The sequence below is a fragment of the Martes martes genome, assembly GCF_963455335.1.
Source record: "Martes martes genome assembly, chromosome: 10".
Taxonomy (NCBI): domain Eukaryota; kingdom Metazoa; phylum Chordata; class Mammalia; order Carnivora; family Mustelidae; genus Martes; species Martes martes.
In genome coordinates this window covers 29,934,972-29,953,271 of record NC_137898.1, presented here as the reverse complement: position 1 = coordinate 29,953,271, position 18,300 = coordinate 29,934,972, and the positions used below count along the sequence as shown (strand labels likewise).

At 47.9% G+C, this 18,300-nt stretch overlaps 1 protein-coding gene across 2 annotated transcripts; it reads right to left on the bottom strand.

Annotated features, from left to right (window-relative positions):
• Positions 1-383: 383 nt before the first annotated feature.
• Positions 384-11,164, bottom strand: LMO2 (LIM domain only 2). Of its 2 annotated transcripts, none has more exons than XM_080816887.1 (4): positions 11,042-11,164; positions 10,550-10,778; positions 6,094-6,309; positions 384-1,369 (listed from the first exon to the last, which is right to left on the bottom strand). In XM_080816887.1, the coding sequence occupies exons 2-4, from the start codon at positions 10,588-10,590 to the stop codon at positions 1,150-1,152; spliced, it is 477 nt and encodes a 158-aa protein (XP_080673013.1). In that variant the 5' UTR covers positions 10,591-10,778; positions 11,042-11,164; the 3' UTR covers positions 384-1,149. The 2 variants fall into 2 exon arrangements, with proteins under 2 accessions (XP_080673013.1, XP_080673012.1); XM_080816886.1 differs by lacking the exon at positions 11,042-11,164 and adding an exon at positions 10,901-11,028.
• Between the last annotated feature and the right edge of the window lie 7,136 nt (positions 11,165-18,300).

Genomic DNA, 18,300 nt, shown 5'->3' with positions numbered 1-18,300 from the left:
GTCAAGCTCAGCATCTTTGCCACATTTCAAGCTAGGTAATTACCTTCTCTCCCAAAGGGAATCTGTTTTATGTATTTGTGTCCTTTCTAGGTTACAGGTTTCCCAAAGGCAATGATCTTGCCTTCCGTTCGTTCTATACAATGAAGTGAAATGCACATTTTACAATAACAATTTAATTATTCTACATCCCTCTGAGCTACATGATGACCTGTTATATAATTGCTAGTAATACAGAAACGTGCCTGCCTTGTCTAAACCCTAGCAATAAATGGCAGTTTTTATTTGACCTAAAAGTGAATTGCTTATTTACTTCTCCCTTACAGTATGAAAAGCTATTTTCCTGCCATCCCAAATTATGACACATAATCAACTAAACAACACTTCATTTCAGTCTGTCATTTTTATTGTCTGCAGAGTTTTTTTTTTTTAACTACACACAACAAATACTTTGATATAATCTAAGATAATAAAATAGTTGAACAACTTTTGCTTTTAGATTTACATTTGTATAGAAACAATCTGTGGAACACCTCACGTCCAAACCAGAGTGTCTAAAAACAGTGATTCATTAGCATTGCTTTAAATAATTGTTTGGTTAAAAGTTGCCGTTTCCATTCTCAACTGAAATGTGTCTCCATGCAGTTTCCCTTGGGTCCAAAGCTGAAGGCCTTGGGGAGGTGGTCACTCTCTTCTCTGTCCTTGCCTTGTGTGGAGGACAGTGATTAGAGCAGGGTTGTCATAAAAGCCAGGAAGAAAAGAAATCAATTGCACATCTCTAGTTTTCAAGGGTCAAGGTCCTAACGGTCTTTACACAAGTCCCTTTCTGTAGCTGTGAGGTTCTAGGATGATAGCATGTGCCTGCCTGTTCCCGGATGCTCCTTTCTTTCGCTAATTATGTCAGTTCCTATGGAGGGGCTGTGGCCATTGTCCATAAGTTCTCCCTAAAGTCTGCTCATTTTGTCAGATTTAAGCCTTGTCCCTTGTATTATGTCACTTGGATGCTGTGTCTTGGTGTCCAGGGAGGGTCCACCATCCCCTAAGAAATGCCTCATCCCACCCTCAAATCCCCAGAGCCCCCAAGAGTGAAGACCCCACGGAGACAGTGACTTCAGTGAAACATGCCGCCCAGAGAGGCTGGGAGACTCTGGCCTAGATCATTCCATTGATCTTAGTCCACTCGTAGATGTCCTGCTCGCACACTATGTCGGAGTTGATGAGGAGGTATCTGTCGCCCACACAGAAGTGCTTCTGACAGGCGGCACATTTGAAACATTCCAGGTGATACACTTTGTCTTTCACCCGCATTGTCATCTCGTAGGCACGGATCCGCTTGTCACAGGACGCGCAGAGACCGTCTTGGCCAAAAAGCCTGGGGGTAAAAGAGAAAGAAAAGCTAAGAAGACATTGGCAGATACAAAACTGGCAGAAAGGACTTGAGGATGGGTTCCACAAGGGAGGCTCACTTCCAACCTGTCAGGAAACCGGGAAGAGGTGGGTCTGGGGAAGCTCACAGGGTCTTTCCCAAAGGGAAGGGGGTTCTCCAGGAGGAGGCTGCAACCCGTGGGCATCTGCGTTTGGCATAACCTGCCCCTTCTCTTAGCTTTCCTTGCTCTAGGCCGCGCTGGGGCCCTTTGTCTGTGGGGAAGTGCCTTAGCTGAAGTGATTTGAATTAAGAGGTGAGGCATGTACTGTGTGTCCCCTCCCAGGGGAACTTTCATTTTAGAGCTGGAGTAAATCTCTGGGGGCCATCTGAGGAGGAACTGAGCAGGAATACAGTGAAATGGGCATATTTCTGGGGTTCCCGGATTCTCTCATGGCAACAACCATTGATCCCACCCGTGGAGAGGGCTGGTCTGCATCTCCTCCCTAAGCTAAGATGGCCGCCTCCACATGACCGTTCTCTGGGGCCCCAGCTTCTAGGAGACAGAGGGAATGCGACAGGAGATACTCGTTGCAGTTAAGGGTGCCTCCGAGATCTGGGAGACCAACAGCCTCTTTCCACATTGAACAGAAGAGCTCGCTGCAAGGTCCTTGGCTGCCCCAGTGGCGGGAATCTCTGGAGAAACTTCTGTTCTGATAAGTCTCCGTCCGTCACTTATTTCAAGCAATATTCACCGTCAAGTTGGGAGAGGCGACACGGTGGAACCCAGGGCAGTGGCCCGTTCTCAAGCTGCGTTCCCGGGACCAGCAGATTTGCCTCACCTGGGGGCTTGCTAGAAATGCACATTCTCAGGCCTCCCGGTTGAGACACTCTGGGGGAGAGGCCAGTGTGGTCAGGGGCCCTTCCAGGTGAGTTTTGCAATCAGCCCGCAAGAGCGGAATCGCGCGTATCCAGGACCAGCCCTGAGGACGGGGTGAGCGTAGTGGGACCTCGGGTCCCTCTGAGCTTCTAAAGTGGCAGTGATCCAGCATCTGCCTCACTGGGCTACGAGAAGGATCACCGGAGCACTGTCAAAGCACCGACCATCAAAGGCTAAGCCCGCAATGACTGTTTTAGCACAGGTCGGGGTACTCAAAAGGGCACCGTCCAGCTACAGGAAAGCATTTTCACACGTGCCTGATAAGGCACCCCTTCCACCTCCAACCTTTAGGACAGTCTTAGGTGAATGCTGCTTCTTATCAGACGTTCTTAGTCACCTCAGGATAGCAGAGGACGGATGGGAACATTCTGAGAGGCTGGAGGGAAGAAGCGCGATTGACACATTTGGAAACATTTGGGCAGAATTAATGAAAGCAGGAAGATGCGGTCAGAGTAAAGGGCTGGTGGTAAGAGCCTGGGCCGGTTAATTTCCCTCTGAATCCCCTCTGAATCCCGCTTTGCATTGAGGATCTCTGAGCATTTTTTTGAGGCACCACCTGGGGGCAAACTCATTGTGGGGGGAGGGGAGAACATTTTCTCCCAGCATAGCAGATGGCCGAGCTGTAGGAAGCTGCCACCTTGGAAGTCACAGAGTAGAAAGCCTGACTGTTCAGTAAGTTGAGTTTGGGACTGAGCGAGGATAAATGACCCAACAAAACAGCGTGCGTGGCTTGAAGCCAACACGTGGGGTGTGTGACCCTTAAGGAAGGAGAGCATTTATTAAAGGGAAGTTGGGGGTAAATTACAGTGCACATCAGGCAGTTAATGAGGGGAAGGACAAAGGACTCAGATTTGGGAGGCCGGTTCAGGTCCCTCTAACGAGCCAGGTGCCCCGGAGCAAAGGACAGCTTCTCTTCTGATGTCTGTGTCGTAAGCTGTAGAGCACAGGAACTGGAAGAAAAGACCTCTGCAGCCCCTTCCAGCCCTGGTAGCCTAAGACTCTACTAATAGGAAAAATAAGCCAGGACTTAACATCTAATTTGAGTATTCACCTCCGGCACCAAGAACTGGTGCCTTGGGCTGGGTATCCCAGAAGCAGACCTGAAGAGAGGAATTATTAAGGAATGATTCTCAGGGGAAGCCGGTGAGAGGCAAGGGAAGTCAGATAGAAGGGGAGGAAGGGAAGCCAATCTGCAGTCTCCAGCAAAGGCCCTCAGAGAGGAGCACCAGGAGGATGGCACAGGGACTCCAGGATGTAAGTTATGTCTCTTGTCCGCCTGGCTCCAGGCAAGGTTGCAAGGTTCCTGCAATGCCAGTCATCGGTCAATGGCCAGTATTCAGATCCACTGGCAGTGTGGGGGCAGTGGGCACACTTTGGCTCTAACAGATGCAGATGTTGGCTGTTGCAAATAAAACCACTTGGGGGGGTGGTGCACTGCACACAAAGGTGGTAGAAAGGGGTCTGATGGAATCTGGGGGCTCTGCACTGACATGAGCAGCAACTGCTAGGTTCCCAGCAGCACAACCCACCAGCAGCAAGCAGAAGCTGGGTTTAGATTCTGCACTGGGATCTCATGAATATTTGAGGCTAAATGTCTGAAAAGAACTGTAACAGGCGGGTCAGCCATGGGCAATCCTCAGGAGGGGGAGAAGTTCTCCCAGGAGGGAAGAAGGACTGAACCCCATCACAGGACCCCCCCCCCATTTATTCACTCTTGCCTTTTTAAAAGATGCTCCCAGATATATTAAGAATGCAGGTAAGCAAGTCCGTGGCTAAAGGACTATCCCTGAAGCAAAAAAAAAAAAAAAAAAAAAAAGGGTTTTCTCCTCTGTCAAGAGGTGTCAATGTCTTAAGCTTTCTCCTGCCCATTTTAATAACAATAATATAAATATTAAAGGATGGCTGGAAATGCCAGCACTAACAGAGAGTTAATTAACATGTTGCCTAGGAATGTAGCAGGGAGAAGAATTATTTCATGTCACCAAGACACAAGTTAATTAACACTGGGTTCTCCCAGACAATTTTTTTCTCTTCTTTTTAAAAATGCAAAAGATGAACAAGCCCAGGCGGCACCGGGTTTATTCTCAAACGTTACAGAAAACCATAGAGATAGGGAGAAGCCGGGGCTCCTTTTGACCTGACTCTATCTGCACTTCATTTAATAAGATTCAAATGATTTGACAGGGATGTAGTCAGGGGGCCCAATGGGAATCATTTACCCGTCTGCTTTCTGCACTGACTTGGCAAACTGGTAGCCAGCAAAATCAGGTCTCTATTTATCCCAGTTCCATTTTCTTGTAACTTAATAAAAAAATGGATCAAAATTATAATCACAGTCATTGAAAGCTCAACTTATTTTCTCCGAACCACCAAATTTGCAAGGGCTTTATCAGAGAATTTAGGGGGAAGCGTATTCTATCCATCTCTGGGTAAACAGATAAGCTTCCTTCACCGTGGAATTGCCTGCATTTTTTTTTTTTTAATGTAAAAATGCTCTGAGGGCAGGTTTGGGAGGAAGAGGTAGCCTGGCGGCCAAGGGCAGTGGAGTCTAAACAAGCTTCCGGGTTGGGTGGTCCTAAGGCATTAGGGCTTCGTGCTCCACGGACCCTTTGCCACGGGAAGATGGCAAGAAACTGACAGCTACACAGTTGAGCAGATCTGACAGTAGAGGGCACAGAGTTACCTCCACAGCAGCTAATATGAAACTGGAAATGCTAGAACATTCCAGGCAAAGGCACTCATTGAGTGCCAGAAAATTCACTTGGCCAACAGTATGACCCAAAGCATCAGAGATGTCCTCTGCTCCTGTCTCACGGGATTCCTATTTTTTCCTTCCTTCCACTCTTTATTTTTTTTTAGATTTTATTTATTTATTTGACAGAGATCACAAGTAGGCAGAGAGGCAGGCAGAGAGAGAGGGGGAAGCAGGCTCCCCAGTGAGCAGAGAGCCTGATGCAGGGCTCGATCCCAGGACCCTGGGATCATGACCACAGCGGAAGGCAGAGGCTGAACCCACTGGGCCACCCAGGCGCCACTTTGCTTTCAATATTCCATCTCTGTTCGTGTTAGGCAGGAAAGACTTAATGTCGTGAGGGTTAGTTACAAGGGCAGCTAACATCTATCTGATATTCACACACCAAGCCAAGTAGTTCACACGTATTACCCCATCGAATCCTCACCTTCTCCTTGGAGGTAGGTGCTGCTATTACCCCCATTTTTATAGGGGAAGAAATAAAGGCTGAGGGACGCTAAGGAACTTGCCCCAGGTCACAGTCGGAAAGCTGTGGTGCCAGGACTTCAACCGACAGCTGATCTCAGAGCCTTTGCCCTGTCACAGTCAAAAGCTCAGGGCTTTTAAATCACATAAGATTAGAGTCCTACAAAAGAATCTTTTATAACCTATATATGTATTTTGGAGCATTAAGTGCACCCCTAAGAACCCACCGTCCAGCTGTTCGACCCAAAGCCTCCTGGTTCCTGTGGAGTGCTCTGTGATTCCCTCCCGGACCCCTCTCCCGGCGTGCCCCCCAAAGGAACTACTATAGGGAATTTTGTGTTCATCATTGTCTCACCTCTAAAAAATTAGTATTTGACATAGGAATGTGTCCCTGCGACTATGTCTCTCCAACAGGGAGAGATGCCAAAGACTTCTCTGCACGGGCCAGCTGAGACCCAACCTCTGGCCCAGACATCTGGGCAGGTGGCCGGAGCGGAAGAACTAGACGGAGACTCAGCTGTCCATGGCTTCTCGCCCTCCCAGCTCGGGGCCCCTGGGGGTGCGGAGGGAGGGTACCTGAGATAGTCCCTCCGGCAGAGCTTCCGGCCCAGCTTGTAGTAGAGGCGCCGCCCCACCTCGCCCAGCCGGCACCCGCAGAGGTCACAGCTGAGGCAGTCCTCGTGCCAGTACTGGTCGATGGCCTTCAGGAAGTAGCGGTCCCCGATGTTCTGCTGGCACCCGCCGCATGTCAGCAGGGACGGGGGGATCTGCAGGACCTCATCCACTGGCTCCCTGGAAAGAAGACCCACGTTAGGGATAACCTTGGGACAAGCACCAGGGGTGAGCCATCGCTCTGGGCCGAACAGGACAGTTTCAGTTCGGAGACAGGAGAAAGGACGGGGCTACATATCCAGAGGCCAGATGGCAGAGGGGCCCAGCTAGCTTGGGTCAGGACAGGAGAGAGCTAGGCCTTCCACCCTCGACGCCATGGAAGGAAATGCCAATGGCTCTGCACCACGGCCCTGAGCCCTGTACCATTCTGGGGCCCTCTGCCCTCTCTTGTTTTTTTTTTTTTTTAAGATTTTTATTTATTTATTTGACAGGCAGAGATCACAAGTAGGCAGAGAGGCAGACAGAGAGAGGGAACCTGAGATCATGACCTGAGCCGAAGGCAGCGGCTTAACCCACTGAGCCACCCAGGCGCCCCCCCCCCCTCTTTATTTCTTTTTCCCACCCTCCCTTCCTACTCTCCTTCAGTCTCTTGCCATTTCTCCTTCTTTTTCCTCCTTCCAGGCCTAGACTCAAGGGCCCTGCTGAGCCCCACAGGAGGCACTCCAGGGTAGAAGAATTGCCGGCTTCAGGGACAGCCCACTACCCAGAGGGCTCAAAAATCTGCAAGTTCCCTGTTGAATCTCCCAGCCATCCTACCCCAAGCCCTTCCCAACTGCACTGCACGAGAAGCAGAAGTGAGGAAGAAAGAAGAAACTAATTAAAGATTATCTTAGGTTGTTTTCTTGGTTCCAAATAAAAATTCCATCAGGATATCATAGGAATTCTCATTATTATTATTTAAAAATTATATATATATACATATATATATTTTTAATTTTTTAAACAAATTCCACATCCCATCCTTATTACTGAGTGAATCCTTAAAAAAAAGTCCAGGTATTAAGGCCATTGTTAGACTTACAAGGGACACTAAGCAGACCTTTCTGCATGTGAAAATATTTACAACAGCAAAACCGATTTGGACAAAGCTGATTTAGGAAAGAAAATGAGGAAGGGGTAATGATTATTTTCAAGAGAGTGGAAGGCAATTAAACAGACTGAAATCTCCATCCAGGCAATTGCTAATAGCGAGCCTGTGAGATGTGTTTCTCCGTTAAAAAGTCAGATAGGATCTGCAGTCCACTTGGCTTCACTGGAATCTGGATACTACTGTTTTACATTTTAAAATAAATATTTTTATTTGCCAAAAGAAAATAAAAGAGAGTGGAAAGAAACTATTCCCGCACCAAATGGGACACGGGAAAAACCTAATACCTGTTGCTTTGTAACAATTAACAAGTAAGTGCTCTTTTGAATCTTACTCAAACACAAATTTTTTTAATCCATTTTGTTTTCTAAAATGGAGCAGTTCTAACCATGGGATTCCCAAAGGAAGTTTCCTTCTCTGTATCTTGAGGGTATAAATCTATCTCCTATTTCTAGCTGACACTAACTTGACAGGTGACCTTGTGTCCTGACTGGCCTGGGCCCACATAGCTCAGCACCCATTATACTGAGGGAAGATGAGACACAGGTAATCTGTGTTGATCACACACACTGACAACTTCAGGTGCCTCTTTCTAGAAAGTGCACACCTCCCTGAATACTTAGGAATACTGAAGCCAAGTCCACGCTTTGTAGACCAAGGGTCAGTGTCCTTCATAAGATGATCCCTTCTTAGAATTAGAAAATGTGAAACTCAAGTCAGTTTTCTTTTAAACACTCAAGACTTTAAATAGTTTTAAGAATTCACTGAAGCGTCACTTGCTTTTCTTTGTTTCCACAGGTTACACCTAAGTACTTCCATTCTCCCATCTGAAAAATAATATCCCCAGCATTTTCACATGAGTAAACTAAGAAACGCATGTCTTCTCTTTCCACGGCCCATGGTCTGACTTCGGGCTTCCAGAAATACTCATGCAACCTTGACCACACTCGATGCCCTGTGGTGATGCTGCCAAGCATCTGTGAAAAAGGAGAATTTGCACTTTGCTGGTGCAAAATTGCCTGGAATTAAAATGAACCGCTCTTGTTACTCATAGGTAGGTGGTAGAGGAAATCTCTATGTTCGAGAATTCTGGCTGGCTTTCTGTCTAAAGGTTTCATTTGCAAATAAATAAATAAGTAAGTAAGTAAGTAAATAAAATGTTTCATTTGCAAACGACTATAGGCAAACTTGTATCCCTACCTAGGAGATGCCCAGAGTCATGACCCAAGTGGGTTTTAAGTAAATACACAATGAGGCATCTGGGAGGACAGTGTTCCACTACGGTAGAAATGTTAAGCAAAGAGCCATTGTGACGGTCCAAGATGAGATAGGAAAGGACAGGATAAGATATTCGCTCTATCTAGCTTCTGTAATTAATGATAATATCACATTATGTTTCATGGATATTCCAATGTAATGAATGGGTGGGATTCACCCTCAAATAAATATTTTATATTCTCCTGGAGCTTATCCTGAATCTTATACCTGAATATCACTTCGGCCTGGATTTCTGGGATCCTTGCTCAACAATTTCCAATAAAAGAAGGGAGTGGGAGGTGCTACAGTAATTTCCCAACTAGCTTGTCCATCTCCATGTAGACCCCGTCTTCACGGGGCACACGGTGAAATGAAGGATGAGCATTCTACAGCAAATGCCTGCTGTACTCTGAGGCTAGGATGTTCCCATTTTTTAACCTCAGTGAAAAAGCACAAACTTTGAAAAGAGCAAACCTCCTTTAGGGAACTGAAACCTCCAGATTTATCTCCTAATAAAAGGATTAGTGACTAAGTTCTGCTGATCGAAAAGGCATTAGGCACCAATACATCCCGTTCACTCTTCTTGCATTACTATGGTCTTGCCCAGGCTCTAAAAACTGAGGGCGAAGTTCTAATTCTAGGTTTATAAAAAAAGTGTGCAAACCACCCTTTAAACCCGGCGTCTGTGGAGATATATTGTTTTAAAAATGAATGTTCTTTTTCTCCCGAGCATTTGTTGAAGGAAGCTGTGTTTTCCTTAGAAGAGACCTGGCCCCTTATAGAACAGGGGTCTGAGCCTTCAAGATTGAAGAGTGATGTTTATGTTCTCACCAGATCGTGGTACTTCCTGTATTTTATAAGAGCATGCTGAGTGTTTATGCTGGTAACTGAGGGTAAAGCCCAGGTATATAAACACCATAGATGGCTGGAACTGAGGGAGGGAGAGACTTCAATCAGGAAAGCACAATTCCTTTAAAGCAGGAAAAGAAAAGAAGAGAAAACAAATGCCTCTTAAAAGCACAAATGGACAAGTCATTAACCAGCTCCTTTGGTCTGTGTAACAAATCCCTTCAAAGGATTAGATGGGGACTTCAAAGGAATAAAAATTCTCAATACCAGACAGCTAATGAATCTTAAAAGGGCATTTGCGCCGACGGGAAAATGATATCTTAAACAACCCTTTCTCCCCTTGTTAACGCTAAAGAATGGATTGGAGGTATAGGTTGGGAACAGGGGAACATTCCAAACCAGTACAAAGCTCAGAAAAGACATGCGGCAAATGTTCATTAGAGCTCTCGTTCCCTGACCCCAACCCCCTTTGAGACTGTGATAAATGCTATGAGCCACTGCCCCCCAGAATTCACCTTTACACAAAATGGTGCACTAACTTTTGAGGTTCACAGGCCCCCATCAGTGGACCCCAAATTAACTCCGGATTTAGGAGCTCGAAAGTCTCTGGAGGCCAGGGAGAGCTCCTAAGTGGACGCTCGGACCCCCTCACCCGCCCTTCCCTGGCGCTGCTGGCTGCCGCTCCACCTGCGCACCGCTAAGGGGGCCGTAGGGGCCTCGGGAGGCCTCCACTTGGAATGTCCCCCTTTCCAGGATCAAGTGGACAAAGAGAATGGGGACGGGGAAGCGAGAGGTGAGAAGGGAGCAGAACCAAGCCCAGAACGCTCTCGGGACTGCACCTGCGCGCCTCCGAGCTCCCCCCTGTGCCTGTTCCCGTGTAAACTTTCTGGCCCGCGGTGGCTTTGAGGTGCGTCCCAGGTAGCCGGGAGGGGCCCGCAGAGGTGCCAGGCCGACCCCCTCTCCCCGCCGCGGGGCGCCTATCCCTCTCCCACTGTCCCCAGAGCCACCCGCGAATAAGGGGGGAGCCCCGCGCGAGGCAGAGGGAGCCAAGGGCACGCTGCGGGCGCGCACCTGGAGCCTTGTCGCCCGCCGCCCGCGCCACCCTGCAGCCCCGGGGCGGGAGGCCGTGGTCTCCGTGGGTGGCAGGGGCAGGGGCGCCACACTTACTCAGACGGGTCCAGGCTCTTCCTCTCGATGGCCGAGGACATTGGGGAGGGAGGTGGCGTGCCAGGAGGCGGGGGCGCTCCCTTTGTGGCGCGGGGCTGGCCGGCTGCCGGGGCTCGGACCCCCTCGGGTGCTCGGGCGCCGCCGCCACCGCCGCTCCTGCGCCTCCTCTTGCTCCGGCGCTCCGGCGGCGAGCTCGCCCCTCCGCGCTCAAGGACAGTCACCGCGCTCCCTTCAAACGCCAAAGAGAGAGAGCGAATCACCGGGCTGCCGGCGCGCCGCGGCCGAGGCGGGGACCGGGGCGCGCAGCCTGGCCCCGGCGGCTGCAGCTGCTGCTGCTGCTCAGGACTTAACCTTCCATCCCGGTCCCGCCGCCACCGCCGCCGCCGCCGCCACCGCCGCCGCCAGGTCCGGCTCGGCTCGCGCGCTGTCACCGGCTCCGCGCCGCCCGCGGGGATCGTGCGCGCCCGCCCGGCCGCCCCGAGTCCCTCGCACCTTCGACCCGGGTCGCGGCGCGCGGCTCGCCGCCGAGGGCAGGGAGGGGGGCGGCGGCCTGGGGGCGGGGAGGGGACCGTGCCTCTCTCCCCGGGCTCCCTCCTCTCTCGGGAAGGTCTATTTTCGCTCAGCTTCCCTCTGTCTCTGGTTTCATTTCCTTTTTCCTGATCACGATTCAAATACAATAGAAGGAAATCACATTTAAAGAGACAGCTGCCCGGTCCCCCCCCCCCTTTTTAAACGGGGCTCCTGGGGATTAGCAATACAAACAGCAGCATCAGGACCGACTTGGCTTCTTAAAGGGGCCAGCGTCGCGGGCCGGGGGAGTCGCTCAGTGAACACCGCTCCTTCGGGCGGGGGTGGGGGGGGCGGCTGGGTTGCGTCTAAATCATTCTTTAGGGCTTCCCCTCTTCGGCGTTTCCCTTTTGGTTAACTAAGCCTGAAAGTAACCAGCAGGCCGCTCACGGAAGAAAGACAAGACAAGAACGTGGAATAAGCACATACAGAAATGCACGCGTTCCGGGTGGCTTTCGCGGCCGTCCGGGGTTCGAGGTCCCAGGTCCGCGGACACAGAGCGCGGGGGTGCCCCGGACAGCGCGGCTCTGCTGGCGGCCGGCTTGTGACTGCGTCCGCGCTCCAGAGAGGCGGCTGGTGCTGTGCGAGCGGGGACCGCACGGGCTGGGTACGCCTGAGCAGCGCCGGGGGCAGCTAATCCCGGGGGGTGGGGGGGGGGTGGGGAGTGGGGGGGGGAGGGTGGTTGGGAGGGACCACGCGGCCCTGAGTCTCCTCTCCATCTGCTGGCGGCAGAATTCCATCCCTCAGCATCTTTCACAAATCGGACTCCTGCGGTGGAAGTGCCCCCGTGGAAAGTGCCAGTAATACTCCGCACAGAGAAAGTGCCTTTCCAACGATCAACAGCAATACTTGGGAGGCTATTTTGCCCTGGGTCTGGGAAAGAAAGAAGCCAGAGTTGATTTTGGAGTTCAGGTTTCCTCTCCAACCACAACGGCAAAGTCTAGGAAGAGGAGGAGGCTAATAGTCGGTACAGAAAAACTTTGGGTCTCATCAGAGTTCCTTGAAAATTACTGTGTTCAGAAATTATTTTCTTCAGAAATTATTACTAAAGGTCTATTTGTGCAGGATGCCAGTTACAAGTTTGCAAAGAGGAAACTACCAAGGACTTTCAGAATCCATAGTTGCATATAAATAGTCTGGATCATGGTCATAGACATTTTATTCCCATTTTAAAGATGACGTTGAAGGGCTTGGAGTTTACGGTGAAAGGTTGGCGGCTGATCACTTCATTTTCCCTGTTCAGAGCCAATCCTCCCTGACTCTCTACAAATGAAAACCAGAATTTACTATTGCCTGCATGCTTTTGTCATTTTCTTGTCTCCGTATGTCCAAGGTGGGATCCCTAATGGGTGTAATTAAAATTATAAAAGAGAGTGTGTGTGTGTACACACATGTGTGACCAAGGAAGTTCAAGGCCTTCAGTATATAAAAAGATATCCTGATCAGACCCTTTTTTTTTTAAACCAAAACAAACAAACAAGAAACAAAACAAAACAAAACCCTAGACATTTTAGGCAAGCCTAATTTATGTGATAGATATGTAACTTACCCCTCTATAAACAGAAATGAAAATTAATCTAAAGGTCCTGATTAGCAGTTTGCCTACGTACAGCCAGTCAGTGTAGTGGTTAAATGCCAAGGACTAACTGGCTTTCACTTGGGTCCTATCAGCTTGCACGGCCTAGGAGAGTTACTTAATATGAGGAGACAGTACTGGGTAATTGGTCTGAAGTCAGTCTAACCCACCATTTCCCACCTGTGTGAACGTGGGCTCACAGCAAGAATTTAAACTCCCCGAATCCTCATCTATAAAGTAGGGGTGCCAGAACCTAGCGCATCAGTTGTTGTGAGAATTAAATGAGTAAAAGCATGCAAAGTGTGGCACATAAACTTATAAGGCAGTGGGAGTGATAACAGGAGATTAAATGCATGGAAAACACTCAACATATATTAAGTGCACATAAAAGAGAGCTGCTATGTTATAGCCAAAGACGTCACAGGGAGAGTTTAAAAAGTCCTTGAATTCAGCAATTCCTCTGGGTATTTATCCAAAGAAAATGAAAACACTAACTTGAAAAGATTATATGCACCTCTGTGTTCATTGCTGTCTTCTTTACAATCGCCGGGATATGGAAGCAACCTAAATGCCTATCAGTGGATGAATGGATAAAGAAGATGAGTGTACACACACACACACACACACACGCACATGCATGCGCACGCATGAGCACACACACGCACACGCAATGGAATATTATTCAGCTATAAAAAAAACTTGCCATCTTCGATAACATGGATGAAGCTTGAGGTCATAATGCTAAGTGAAATATCAGAGAGTGACAACTTCCATATGATCTCACTTAGATGTGGAATCTAAAAAATGAAAAACAAGCTCTTAGATACAGAACAGATTGGTGGTTCCCTGGGGGAGGGGGGAAGGGTAGGCGAAATCAGTAAAGGTGGTCAAAAGGTACAAACTTCCAGTTATAAAATAAATAAGTCCTGGGGTTATGATGTACAGCGTGGAGACTGCAATTAATCATACTGTGTTGCGTATTTGAAAATTGCTAAGAGAGCAAATCTTAAAAGTTCTCATTGTAAGAAAAAAAATGTGTGACCGTGGTGATGGATACTAACTAGATGCATTGTAGTGATCTTTTGCAATACATGCAAATAGTGAATCATCTTCTGCACCTGAAACTAATATATTGTTGTATGTCAATTCTACCTCAATAAAAGACAAATTAAAAACTTAAAAAATAAATACAGAGCTTGAAATTCAATTTGGATGTGAAGTGGGTGTTTAAAAGTAGAACTTCCCACCCAAATTTAAAAACAATTCCCTGTTTTGTTTTGTTTTTTTAAAAGAAAACGGAGTTGGGGAACCTGGGTGGCTCGGTGGGTTAAATCTTCTGCCTTCTGCTCAGGTCATGATCCCAGGGTCCTGGGATCAAGCCCGGCATTGGGCTCTCTGCTCAGCAAGGAGCCTGCTTCCTCCTCCTTCTCTCTCTGCCTGCCTCTCTGCCTACTTGTGATCTCTCTCTGTCAAATAAATAAATAAATAAATCTTTAAAAAAGGAAAAAAGCAAACGGAGCAGGGGTCCCTCACCTCACTTCCTATTGTTTCTAAACATACAAGCACTTTCCATTTCAGTGTCCGTTACCCTGGGAGTGGATGATATGTTTGCACGTGCTTACTTCTATTAAATCTGACAAGTTGCCACCTTCCTTGTTACAGTTTTGTACAGGACTCTCAAGTTAGTTGTTAAATAAATATATCCTTGAAGTGACCTCTGAACCACCAAGTTTGGGGCATAAAGTTTTCCTTTTAATAATATGCTTCTGTTTTGACCCCAGTTTGTAAAGAAAGAGAGATTACTGCCTATGACTTTGGGTCAGTTTCTTATCTTTCACAGCTCTTTGGGGAGAACTTCCTTAGAGAAAGTGAATATTTGAAATGGTATCTTAAGATTTCAATTTCACACACAGTGGTTGTAAGAAATAACTGCTTACCGGTGGGATTTCATTTCTATTCAACGGGCAATTAAATTGATCAAATTTAAGCTTAACATTTAGAATCAAGTCTCAAAATGTGTTTTTATTATGAATAATTTTAAAGCAATCATGACCTCATTGTATCTTTCCATAGCAAACCTTATGCCTTCTGCAGAAGAGGCAATTCGATAGTTCTTGAGAGTTGGGAAAATCTGCACTTGACCCCTAGCCGGCGGGATTGCAATTTAATTCCGTCTCCGCATCCCTACCCCCGACTCCTTGCAAATCTTGAATACCTTAAAATTTAGAAATTTTAATTTCTAAATTAAAATTGAACGTGAATGTCGGAGGAAGACCGAAACAGTCTGCATGATGAATCTGACCCCAGGTGGATTACTTTTTTCCTGTTGGCATTTTCTATTCTTTTTGCTTATTACATTTACAATTGTTTTCTAGGGAAGAGCAGTTTCAAGTGACTAAGGCTACATTTCTTTGCTCAAATGGACTTCTAATAGAAATGAAAATGCAAATGTCATTGGAAAAATGCCAAGAATGACAATTTACTTCTTTTATTTCTTTTCCCCAATCGTCAGAAGCTAAGTTGTATCCCATGCCTGTTAGCGATGACATTCACATATAGCAACCAAAATAAAGATTTGTCTTAACATGGCTTCAGTCCCCATGCAAAAGTCTTTAAACTATTCCTTTGTCACAGACATCTGGCTCCCAAATTCATTTCAGGACATTTCAACTGGAGGATATGTTTTCATAGAATGTTAGACCGATTAGTAATCTTAGTGATAAATAAATCAGGTTTCTTACATAGTAGAAAACAACCCCAGAAAGTCTAAAAAAAAAAAAAAATCCATTTCAACTGAGGCTCAGGAGAAGGAGTGTAGGTGTTTGACACAGCTCGGCTGTTTATTTGCTGTGTGATTTGAAGGAAGTTACTTCACCTCTCTGAGCCTCAGTTTCTATATCTGTTGAATGTAAAAAATCTGCCAGTTGTAATGCTTAGCAGGGCCAGCGCTAGGGTGAGGTGGCTGCCATGCCTGTTCACCTCACGGGAGTTTCGAGAGGATTCAATAGCGTCATGTGTGGGAGAATGCTTTGCACAATGATGGTGCATAGTAAATACCCAGAAATGACGGCTATTGTCATTACCCCCATCGTTCAGACGTTACAGGCACTGTATCAGGAAACAGCTAGCTGGTCTCCCGGCTCGTCAGGACAGCCACTGAAGAATGTTGAGACCAGAAGCTGCGGGAAGAGCTCAAGTGTATGTAAGACATCAACCAGCCCCAGGCTTGGGGGACCCCCATCCTTCAGCCAGCAATGCAGGACTGTGCCCATTTAGGTTCCGGACAAACTGCTGACAGCTTCATTGCTTCTCTACTGCACTGCCTGCCTCAGCTGCATCCCTGGTTGTATCTAGCTGATTTCCCCCCTTCCAACAACTTCTAGACCGGCTTTTAAGCTAAGAAGAGAGGCACAATCCAGTGCTGAATCATTGACCCCCAATGTCACAATTCCACAGCAAGGTCTTGGCAGACTTAAGCTCCTAGCATGTTCTAGGGGAAGGGACCTCAACAATGTGATTCCTTGGCTTGCTCTTGGGAGCAGCAGGGGTTCAAAGGAGCCTCCCTAGAGGGCTCCACCCGTTCCTGCGCCAACCTCAGCAGCACCATTTTTGTGGACCTTTGACGTGCTGTCCCACCTCTCTGGACCTTGGTTGCTGCATCTGTGGGCAATTCAGAGTCCCCATCCCATGGCGCCGTTATGATGATCCTGAGGAATGAAACACATAAGGTGCTTGGGAAGGAGACTGGCACATAGTAAGTTTCCAAGGAAGATTTTCCTCATTCAGAGAGATGCCAGCTGTATAATACTTGAACACCCATTGATAATTCAGAACCTTTGAGGGGCAAGGCATATGAGACATAGAGTCAACGGCTCTTTCTTTCACCTCTGCCACCAACAAACCCTCCCCCACCGTGGGTACTGGACCTTGACCTTAATTGCTGCTCCAAGTGAAAGCAGGGAGTCAGAGCTGGGTGAACGGACTTTCTGAGCTGTCCTTGTGCTCTTGGATCGTACAAGCTGTCTCCTCTCTGTAGCTGCGGGGGGGCTGCCCCACCAGAGTGACACACGGCAGGGCCTGGCACGTGGCACGTTTGAAATCCAAACTCGTTCCTGTGGTCTAGAAAGCCTTATACAGTCTGGTCCCCACTTCTCCTGTGACCGCACATCTCCCTCCCACTCTGGGCTCGAGCCACACTGACTTTTTTCCCTTAAAACAAACCAAGACAATTCCTTTTGGAGGGCTTTTGTACTTGCTTTTTCCTCTGCCTGTGATGTTCTTCCTCTGGATTATCCCATGGCTCCCATGTACTTCATTCAGGTCTCCGTTCAAATGTTTTATCCTTCTAAGAGCCTTTAAAAATTCCACTTCTCATCATTCTTCATCCTCTGGGCCGCTTTATTTTTCTTCCTGGAATCGTCATTACCTCCACTTCACCACATATATATTTGTAGATTCTTATGTGTTTTGTTTTGGCCTTTCTTCCCAGCTAGAATGTAAACTCCGTGAACATAGAAATTCTTTACGACTTGTTCCCGGTTGTGTCTTCAGCACCTAGAATGGGCCCAGTACATGGGAGCCCCTCGATAAATATTCACTGAGTGAATGAATGTACAAATGGTCAGCCCGCTTCCCTCCCGGCCAAAGCACGCTTGCGCCATGCTCTCTGGGGAAATGTTGAGAAGGAACTTGAAAATCTTGTCTTCCTCGAGCATCACTTTTAGGAGAAGATAAGGTCTCAAATGTCATTCAGATTTGCGCCCCAAAGTTGGTTGGGGAAAGAGGTCAGGCTCCTGGCTTCTAGGAACCCTCAGATGGGGGTAGAGTCAGGAAGCAAGGACACTCTTTGAAGCTGGCTTCTCTACTGCAGGTACCCCCGCCCACGAGGAGGCATGGCCAGAGTGAACCAAAGTGTAGGAAGCAGAAAATTACAGGAGAAAAGACACAGACTTTGGAGATGGACAGGCTTATGTTTTAGTCCTGGCTTTTTTAGCTATGTGGTTTTAGGCAAATTACTTGACAGCTCTGAGCCTCGGTTCCATCACGTATAAAATGGGGCTAATTATATCTTCATCACGGGGTTGTAGGGATAAAATGAGATCTTGCACGTCAAATGCTTAGCATAGTGCTCAATGGATGGCAGCTATTATTAGAATTAATTAAGCAAAGAGAACCTCAGAGGAGGATAGACAACCGGGGCAGGGCTTTCTTGGCTGAACATAGGTAGATGACATTAGGTAGAATATGGGCTTAGCTCAAGCGGGGGGGGGGGGGGTCAGCCTCTTCGCCCCAGGAACCCTTGCCTTATCTTACCTGCTCTGGTGACCCCCATGGGACAGGTGGGTGGGGCTTACAGAGACCTGGCTCAGCCTCAGGCGCAGGAAAACAGTGTGAAGAGACGGCATCATGAGCCTGCCTTGGCCACTAGCTCTTCAGATTTGGGGGTCTTCGGTCTGAGGCCTTGCATCTAGACAGGCTTTCCACCAGAAGGAGAGCTGAGGCTGCTTCTGGGGAAGCTGTGTTATCTGGCACTAAGTCTAGCTGAGGGCACTAAGCCTGGCTGGGGAAGGTGATTCTGACTTTCCATCAGACTGCCAAATTAATCCAT

Coding starts and splice junctions, on each gene's coding strand:
- LMO2 (XM_080816886.1), bottom strand. Junction 6,310..10,549: donor AAGAGCCTGGACCCGTCTGA/GTAAGTGTGGCG, acceptor TCTTCTTTCCAG/GGAGCCAGTGGATGAGGTCC. Junction 1,370..6,093: donor TGCCGGAGGGACTATCTCAG/GTACCCTCCCTC, acceptor TTTTACCCCCAG/GCTTTTTGGCCAAGACGGTC.